We start from the raw sequence: 10,215 nt of genomic DNA on the forward strand, positions 1-10,215 counted from the left end.
ATAAGGAAAGCAAGGCAAGATAATTAAGCATGTCAACGGATGAGACATCAAGGAACCTTCTCAATCTTGGGGAATCATCATCCACCCCACAACATGAGATATGTCTCCTGTGTTTATGGAACGTGTGTGTGTGTAGCTCTTTTGTATACATGTGTGATCGAAGCAGAGTGATTTGCCTTTGGTTGAGTTCTAGAATCGGATTGATGTAAATAAAAACCCAGAATTTGTTTTAAAATGGGAATTCAGATTCCAACTGAAGCCATTGAAGCCTCACCTTCAAGGTTTGAAAATCAACTATGGTCGGACAACCTCTTTAGCATGTTCATCCCATGTTCATAGGATTCTTATCCTGTTCATAGACATTTGGTCGGACAAAAGTAAATGAGAGGCTGGAAGAGATGGTAATTATAATTTATTTACTTCCAGATAAAAAGGTACAACTGTGATCGTTAAACGAAGGTTAAAAATCAAAGCCTAGCTAGTAAAAAAAACGAAACCTGAACATCCAAAACCATGTAGATCGAGGAGCTTGGAACTCTCTCATGCCTACCTACCTTCACCTGATCTGGTGGTACTCAAAGATGAAAATGGCGAGCTTAAACCAGCTTCAGCATCATAATGCGAAGCAGAAGTATTAGGATAAAATTGCAGATAATCCTCAGCAGCACCACTTGTTTTCCTGTATGGCTCCGCCACCTGCTCCTGCATCTCCAACTCGCGTTCCAGGTACCTCACCACCTGTCTCATCGTGGGTCGTGCTTCAGGTGAATCGTTGGAACACATCAAACCCAGTTTGAACACCAAAACAGCCTCAACTTGATCAAACTTTCCCTCCATCCTTGGATCAACAACATCAAGAATTTCTCCTACCCTCCACTTCTCCCACACCCAGTCCACCAGCATCAGATTCTCCGGCGGTGCTTTAGGATCCACGGGTCTTCTACCGCATACCACTTCCAGCAACAAAGCGCCAAAGGCATAAACATCGGAGCTGGTTGTAGGCTTGCCTGTGCGCGAGAGCTCAGGCGCCAAATAACCCAGCGTGCCCACCACCCTTGTGGTGTTTGCGTTGGAGCCGTGCTCGTATAGCTTAGCAAGACCAAAATCACTCAGCCTTCCATTGAACTCTGAATCCAATAACACATTTCCTGCCTTGATGTCTCTGTGAACTACAGTTTGTTCCCACTCCTCGTGTAAATATAAAAGCCCAGAAGCCACACCTTTGATGATCCTGAACCTTTGCTCCCAGCTCAGGATTCTGTTAGGCTGGTCATCAAACAGGTACTTGTCCAAGCTTCCATTCGGCATGAACTCATACACAAGTAGTAGATCACCTTGCCGACGACACCAGCCCACCAATTGAACCAAATTTCTATGACGAAGACGGCCAATACTAGCAACCTCCGACACGAATTCTTGCAAACCTTGCTTTGAATCATGGGAAATACGCTTGACAGCAACTTGGGTGTCTGAGTTTGGCAGAGTTCCTCTGTAAACTCGACCGAACCCACCAGACCCAATTAGCTCTTTGTCTTTGAAACCCCCTGTTGCTTTCTTCAGCTCCTTGTAAGGATATCTATGCGGACCAATATCATGCTCCCATGCCTCAACCACATCAGCCTTCTTTTTCCTCCTGACGATGTAAAACGTCAAAGCAATCCCCAAAATCACAGCCAAAGCACCTGAAACTGAGACACCAACAATTAATCCCGTGTGATTCTTTTTGGTACTCCCAGTGGGGAGCTGAGGGAGTTTATCTAAATAAAGATTGTTAGCATCTCCATTCACGTTGAAGCTCCAGCCCAGGATATAATGCGAGCTCGCGTCCGAACCAGTTGAAGCAGAAAACCCGATGAACATGGATTCTTGAAGAATATCCGAGAGGTTCACGTTATAGGACAAGAGTACAGACCTGGGTCTAGCTGAATCCGCCGAAACCTTTACATCTAATTGATTCGTCTGCGAATTATATTCCACCCAAGCCTGAATTACGCGACCACTGTTCAAGTCGAGGTCTGCCTTCCTCGTATCACTACCCATAAATTGCACAGCCCGAACAGATTTGTTCGATACTACGCTATTGATGTCGACGCCGACATGGTTGTCATCGAGGTCATTCAACTCCGGGTCCTTGAAAGTGTCCAATTCGATCGCAAGTATGTGGTTTGAGAAGTTCCCATCATCGCTGGCGTTGAATAGGCCGAGATAAGGGCCCGGAGCGGCCCCGGGAAGCTCTTTTGTGGGAGAGATTGTGAAAGCGAGGCCCTCGCCGCGTGCCCCATGCTCGGTGATTATAGCAAAAGCGAATGCGGTGGAGAAGGACATGACTCCGCCGCTGGAGTTCTTGAATTGGATTGGATATGAATAAAACGCGTGGCCGACAGCTTGGAGCGAGCCGTTTGTTAGACGAAGCACGCCATTGTTCTCAAACGCTGCAACGCCGTTTAAGCTCATGTTGTTTCTTGCAGCACTAGTGATAAACCCGTCGCTGAATCCGCTCAGCAAGAGTCCACCATCGTTTAGATCAGATTTTACTGGGTATAAGAAAAGAAAGAAGACCCAGAGAGGGATGAGCCTTTCAGCAGCCATGCGAGAGAAAAAGAACTGATGAGCTTTCTGAAGCAAAAGCAGAGGAAAGTGCTGTGTATTATATGATGAGAATTGCGACTCTTATACAAAGGATTTTTACAAAAAAAAATCCTTACAAACACATGTTTTTTTGTCCTTTTCCTTGCCACATGTGTTTGTAAGGGATTTTTTTTTTTTTTTTTAAAAAAAAAAAAAAAAAAAAAAAAAAAAAAAAAAATTGAAAAAATCCTCGTAGATCACTCCCAAACTCTAGCTCATTTTCTTCCTTTATGTTTAAGAAAAATTTCAAAAAAATTCGAAGCCCTAAATATAACTAATATTAAAGGGTATTTACAATGTTTTTCAATGTATTGAGAAACACTATAAATGCCAAATGCATTATTAAATTATAAAAAATTAATTCTCTCTCATCTTTCCTTCATATGTCCAAGCAATTCTCTCTTCTCTTTTCTCTCTCATTGGTTGCAATGATAAAAAGAAGTAGTATTTTATTCATATAAGGAAAAATAATGAAATTTATTGTGAAGTGTTTTTTATAGGGAATTAAAAATTAGTTTTATTCCCTAAATTGAGAGAAAATGGTTGAAAAGCTGCTGCTAATACTTTTAGGGCTCGTTTGGGAGTGCGATTTCAATAAGTGCGATTTTAAAAATTACGTTTTTAAAATCGCACAGGCGTTTGGTAAAACATACTAAAAAGTACTTTTTTTTATCAATTGAGTGTTTGGATAACATTAACATATAATTGCAGTTTCATGACCAAATTACCAATAAGGATGAACAAGACAGAGAGGATGAAGAAAAAAAAAAAAAAAAAAGGAAGGGTTTTAATATATTTTAGGTGGGTATTCTTGGTATTTTTTTCATCCCCGTTCTAAAAAAGGTAACTATTGCGCCAAATATCTTTTTAATAGAAATCGTGATTTTGTTTTAAATTCGCACTTTTTCAAATAAACATCCTCTAATCAGCTTATGGAAATCGCAGATTTTTTTGCGATTTTAAAATTTGCGTTTTTAAAATCGTAATCCCAAACACCCTGCTGCGATTTGGTTTAAAATCGCAGATTATTTTTTTAAAAACGCACTCCCAAACGCACCCTTAGTGTAGCAATTCTCTTAGAGCATTCTCAAGAGAATTCAATCTTGACCGTTGATTCAACTACAGCATACATGCTGTTATTTTAATAACAGCATGGAAGCCGGATCCTCTCAGCAGCTTCCTTATCATTTTCTCTGTATTTAAGAATCTAAACTACTTTTTGTTTCCCTATGTCAAAATATACCTTAATAGCTTCTCTTAATCATTCTCTATATCATTAAAATATTTATCTTTTTAATTATATTATATATATGAGAGGAGAGATGAGAGAGAATTGTGAGACATGAGAGGAGAGAAGAGAGAACATCATTTTTTTTATTTTATTTTAATAATTATAATGATTGCAATAGTGAAATCCAAAACATTGGGTTTCATTGTAACAATCCTAATGTTTAGAATTCATTTTAAAAAATATGTTGTGAGATTTTTTTATAATTTTTTAGACATATTTCTTAAATTTAAGAAACAAACTCCCTTACTATGAATCTGTTGGAAATAAGATGCCATTATGACGGGCAATGAGTGAAATGTTTTTTGAAATTGTTTTGTCTCATTTTTGTTTTTGTAAATTGGAAGGTCAGTTGCACCAAAAAAGATGGTGCAAAGTGGACGTGTGGTACTTGATTTCACATGGGAATCCAACACCAACCCATAATTATGTCCTTTTGTTTTTAGCAAAATATCATTCAATATAAATCTAAGAATAAAAATGATCATGATAAGGATGAGGATCAGGACGGTTTCATTTTAAGTGAAATTAAGACAAATTATTTTATTTATATATTTAACAGTGTAAACACATGGTGAATATATTATCCCAACATTTAAAATTTTTAAATAATGTGACATCAACCACGCTATATATATTATTAGGGGCGTGCACACTTAGGAAAAATATTTAACAATATCATTTTCACGTCACACATGACATTATAGCCCTAAATCGTTCCAAAATGTTTCGGGGCTAAAATATAATATATTTTTCCTATAAGTTTGTTATGCCTAATAAAATTTAAAAAGAAAACAAAAGACTAAAGAAAACTAAAAAAAAAAACTGAAAAAAAAAAAAAACTTTTAAAAGAATGAAGGTGGTAGAGAGGTCCCGGGGTGCGGGGTTCAGCCACCCTGAAGACATTTTTGGGAGTGACATAAGAGTTTTTGGAGCAATTTGGGACAAATTATTAAATTATCACTTATCTAAAAAATTTAAATAGATAAAAAATGATAAACTTAATCCTTTAAATTCTATTATATCACTTCCCCTACCCGTACAATCATCCTAGATTTTTTGCCCTCCTTTTTTATCTCCACCTATCAATTATCATCTCGAAGGCTCAGAGTTTTCCTTGGCAGGCATGCATGCCATGGTGCTCTAACTTTAACTTTACATACCACTACTGGAGTTTTTGGAGCTGTTTATGAGCAACTTGCTTAACTTTACCTACCGGCTACCACTACTTGTATAGTAAAATACAATAAACTCGTATGATAATTAATTTTTTTAAAAAAAAATACATATAATCCGTTGATGTTAACAGCTCTAATTAAGATTAATATATAGGCTGGCAGGCTCACTGGGCGGCCACTACGACCGTTGTTAGAGGTAATTTCTTCCATTTGTTTTCTTTGTATTTGTTTCTTTGCTGTTGTTGTTCTTGCACCTGTTCATCTATATAATAATAATAATAATAGACTCGCAGCAGAAACTTGCTAAGTCTGACCCTGGCCTGCAACTGCTTCCTCCTTGGCTCCATTAAGGGTTCATATTCTCTAATGACAGCAGGTTACGTACTCATATCGTCAGGCCAAAAGTGGACAAGCTGCACTTTTTAATTGAAGTGAATATTATGATTGCCTCGAACATGCACCATTTGTTATTTGCAGTTGTTAAAGGAGTTTCTCCACTTCTAATTAAAAATATTATAGTATAACAATCTCAAATCTTCGATTCATCCTATATTCTTTAAATATTTTAATATAAATCTTAAACTCCACATCCTCCCACCCGCCAAAAAAATCCTAATAATAAAGCTAGCATTTTGAAAATGTTGCATTAAAGGAAATCCAAATACTAGTGTTTAAAGCAAATTCTTTAAAGGAAGCTTAATTCGATCTATCATATTTTCTTACAATGAATGAAGATTTTACTAAAACAAAACTGCAAAATTAAGCAGATAGATTGTTAACATTGACAAATTAGCTTTACTTATAAGTGAGATTATAGGTGAGGGAAAAGACATTAGTTTGAGTCTGTACGAGGGGACAAAAGTCATGCTCATTAAACGATATGCTCATGATAGGTTTTTAGTGGGGGTGGCTCAACCTGTCTCAAAGAAACGCCGCCTGTGAATATTCTTCGCAATATTAGAAGTCCATCCTGATTTATTCTTGTTGGTAATAAATTATGGGAGTTCCACCCAATTACTTTTCCTTTACTTGGACTCCACCTAATCATGCATATATATATATATATATATGATGCATCGATAATCATGTTTACGAAGCACGACCCAATTCATTAGAAAAATAAGTAAACGATCTAGAATGAATGACTTCCAATATTTGCCACATGAGTTGACGTGGCTTTTATTGGTATGGGAAGGAGTGACAACTGTACGATGACGTGTACAGCTCACCTAGTTAAGAAATTTGCCACTTGGGTGCAGCCTGCAGGAGACAATTGTGTAGACTTTGGTCGACTAATGATTAATGAATAACCTTGGACTCCAGCTCAATCCTGCCATTAATATTTGAACTTTTTTGTTTAATTAGGGTTTATTATAGTTTACTTTTAAGTTGTTAAACATGCAGAGTAAACAAACTGAAGTTGTTGGAAGTGGTTCCCATAATCTAGACTAATTTGTGAAGTTTCATGTTAATTATAAACTTAATTATGCACGTGTATATATATATATATGAAGTAAACGTTTGGTTTAACTGACCATTAAGGTATTCAAACCAAAAGAAAGAAAGAAAGAAAACACATCTTAATTAATTCAATAAGATAGATTTTTTTAAAGCTATATTTACTGTTGTGCTGTACTTTTCCTCCGGACGTCACAGCATATGCTAGCAGAGTTTGGAGCGTTTCCATGGCAGGATAGAAAAAGACTCTCAAGTCGGTGTCCATCCATTTCCAAAGTCAAGTCTAAAAACGAATAAGCAAAAAAAATAAAATAAAAAATAAAAGGTTTGTTGTGTGGGACACGGATCAGATTCTTAAAATTTGGCCGTACAAATTCCTGCTGTTTAAGAGAGTGGGGTACGGTGAGGTGGGCCTTTTTGTCTCTGGCATTCAAGATGTGGGCCTATTTGTTCAAACCCTCTTCTAAGTTTTTTTGAATTTTTGTGAAATTTAAGCAGTTTAATTTTAGAGAATCTCAATGGTCGGTGGATGCCTAATTAAGGCATGGAAGTATTGTTAAGGAAAATCAATTGGAACTTTTATTAATTGCTAATGAAATTTGGTTTATGAGTACATTTTTCAAATGAGGGAACGTGATTTACCTCAGGTTATCTAAATGGGATAAGGGTTAAAAAAAAAAAAAAAAAAAACGATAAAATCCAAGTAAAAAATGCAATACAAATATGAAAACAATAAATTCAAAAAGGATTCGGGTCTCTCTAAAAGTCCCACAACAGAATAATACACAAAGACATACAAAAAGATTCAATTAAAAGCCTCGATCGAGCGGTAAAAGCGACCACTGCCATTTAGCAGTTTATTTGTAAAGCAAGTCAGCTATGACGTGTGAACCTAATAGTACATCTTTAACTGGGCCAGTGGGCCTCCTTAAGTGGCCGCGTGTACGAAACTTTCCACCGCGTGTAAGAAAGTTCTCCTACTTACCCTCCTCAGGTGGTTGCCAACTTGCCATAGAAGCGACGAAGGCCTCCTCTTTAACCCTTCCCATTTGTATTGCTTTTGGGAATCGTTTGACTGAAACTACCACTTTGGAATTATTTTTGTTCCACCAAATTTGACTTGAATCAGAACCTTGGGGCATAAGTTTCTCCAATATTACAAAGTTGGGTGGTCCTAATCAGGGACGAAATTAATTAGGAATTTTATTTAGGAAGATCAGATTGTGTTCATGATTTTTTTTATTTTTTATTTATTTTTATAATTATTAGAGGAGCCATCTTTAAAAAATAAAAAAAAATAAAATAAAATAAAAAACCCTAATTTTTTTTTTAATAAATTTTGAGATTAATTTTTTAAAAAACAAATTTTAAGGGGTTGGGGTTGGGGCCTTGGGTCCACACTGGTCCTAACTATGTTTGATAGTTACCAAAGTTTAGTTTTTTTTTTTTCATTTTTTTTTTCTTGAAGTGCAAAGTTGCCAAAGTTTAGTTACTATGATGGAAGAGATCGAATTGATTTTTACTTCTTGACACGAAGAAAGCACTAAATAATCAGTGGAAATGCCTTTTTTACCTTTTTTTTTTTTTTTTTTTTTTACTTTCTTTCCAAAAGTTAATTACCACCAATTGCTAGACTTTGTTTAGTACTTTAATATAGCATTTTTTGTTTTCCTCCTTTCCAGGAGTTGGGGTTAAAATGGGGCATATCGCAAAGTCTTTGATTATTACTTTAATATAGACATGGCCCACGGGAATAAAGGTCGTTCATGGAGGGGGCAAAGACCTCTGGATAAATAATAAAGTCTATTTGTAACTTTTGTAATGACCTCTTAATCAAATCGAATTGGTATGAATTTATAGTTAAATATAAAAGTTTATTATTAGAATAAGGGTTAATAACTTTTTTGATACCTCAGTTTTCACTTTTTTTTTTTTTTTTTCCCCTAAATTTTAAAACAAGACAAATTTAGTACTCAACCTATAAGAAAAGACGGAATTACTACCTCCTTCATTTTCCGTCAGTCCCACTAACGGACGTCCACGTCATCACCACGTAACTACGCTATAATGGCGACATCTGTCACCTGGTTCCACATAAGTTAACAGGATTCATCTTCCTCCTTCAAACCCGAGCTTCCTTCCCCATTTACCTTTAAATCGCATGAACCCTAGACCACAAGCTCCACAATCCGTTCTCTTGCTACTTGAATTGAGCTTAAATCAGTCTCACGCGTAGGTACGATAAGGTCGAGCTCCCTTTCCTTGGTTATCTCCAAATGACCTGAACCCTAGAATCGAGCTTAAATCGATTGTCCCCAGATCGAGCTTCAATCTGGTTTGCAGACGTACGCGTAAGGGATATCAAACTGCCTTTCATCCATCGACCTTGAGAACTCGTACTGGAAGGCGTAGAGAAGAAAATGTCATCAAGTCGATTACGGGAATCCAAAGGAAATGAATCTTCTCTCGGCTTGGATAAGGTATCTACTCAAACTAATCTTAAGCTTTAGTTCTTTCGGTGGATATTGTACCCAAATTTCAGCTTTGGTTTTTTTTTGGTGAATACTGTACCGAAATTAAGCTAGGGTTCACGTTATTTTCCTTAGGAGCTGATGAAGTCATCATCTGCATCTGGGTCTTCTTCGGTGGACTGTACTCAGATGTCCTGGGTTTGTTACTGCTCGTTACCTACACCTTTGAAGACATGCTGGACTCCAAAAAACCCTGGAAGGAGATTTTGGGGTTGTGCTACCTATGATTCTAACGTGAGTAGTTTCATTGCACAATGCATATTGGTTTGAAAGTTATTCCTGCATGAAATGAGTGTAATGGTTTGATTAATAATTTTATATTTTATGTATATGTAGAGAAAAGCAGCATGCCGATTTTTCAAATAGATGGACAAATCAATTTGTAAAAGGGTTATGGAAATTATTTCTGCGCTGTTGGATAAGGTGAAAGAGTTGGAGAATGTAAACTGTCAATATTTGGCAATGGTGAAAGACCTTGAGACTGAACGTGATGACCTTCAGACTGAACGTGATGGCTACATTGCAAGAGTAAATCAGCTAGAGAAGGAGGATGATAGACAATTGGAAATGCTTACCTACTTAGAAAAGGAGAATGATGTGTATAGGGCAAAAGAGAAATTTCTCATGTTTGGTTTATTGTTATCATGGTTGATAATAATGTTGATTGGCATTAGTGCACTAAGTAAATGAGTGTTTTGTAATATATGTATTTATGCAAGTGATTTGTTATTGACTTGTGTGTTATTGTACTAATTAACTAAATGTTTTGTAATGTTGTGTTTATGCAAGTGATTAGTTATTGACTTGTGTGTTATTGCACTAATTAACTAAATGTTTTGTCAATACTGTACAACTTAATTTGACCAAATTATTGACATTCCAAATATTGACCATAATTTGAGCATACCATGTATATTCCAAATATGACCAATTTGGACCATTTGGAATGTACACTGCATATTGGTCTAATTTGGACCATACTCAAACAATGTATATTGGTCTAATTTGGACCACACCCAAATATGCTATAAATTCCAAGTAAACAAGTCAATCCACATTTTCCATTAACCCAATCTGGACCATATCATGAACATTCCAACTAAACAAGTACTTTCACAATCTGGACCACATC

At 36.4% G+C, this 10,215-nt stretch overlaps 2 protein-coding genes across 2 annotated transcripts; one reads left to right on the forward strand and one right to left on the reverse strand.

Annotated features, from left to right (window-relative positions):
- Positions 1 to 397: 397 nt before the first annotated feature.
- LOC132188524 (L-type lectin-domain containing receptor kinase S.4) lies at positions 398 to 2,625 on the reverse strand. The gene has a single exon (XM_059603005.2). It carries the CDS (start codon positions 2,587 to 2,589, stop codon positions 547 to 549), a length of 2,043 nt encoding a protein of 680 aa, XP_059458988.2. The 5' UTR covers positions 2,590 to 2,625; the 3' UTR covers positions 398 to 546.
- A 6,347-nt stretch (positions 2,626 to 8,972) lies between these two features.
- On the forward strand, positions 8,973 to 9,773 carry LOC148585151 (uncharacterized). The gene is made up of 3 exons (XM_088517715.1): positions 8,973 to 9,032; positions 9,171 to 9,317; positions 9,450 to 9,773. The coding sequence occupies exons 1-3, from the start codon at positions 8,973 to 8,975 to the stop codon at positions 9,771 to 9,773; spliced, it is 531 nt and encodes a 176-aa protein (XP_088373841.1).
- The last annotated feature ends 442 nt before the right edge of the window (positions 9,774 to 10,215 follow it).

Source organism: Corylus avellana, chromosome 6, assembly GCF_965113065.1.
Source record: "Corylus avellana chromosome 6, dhCorAvel1.hap1.2, whole genome shotgun sequence".
In the NCBI taxonomy this organism is placed as follows: domain Eukaryota; kingdom Viridiplantae; phylum Streptophyta; class Magnoliopsida; order Fagales; family Betulaceae; genus Corylus; species Corylus avellana.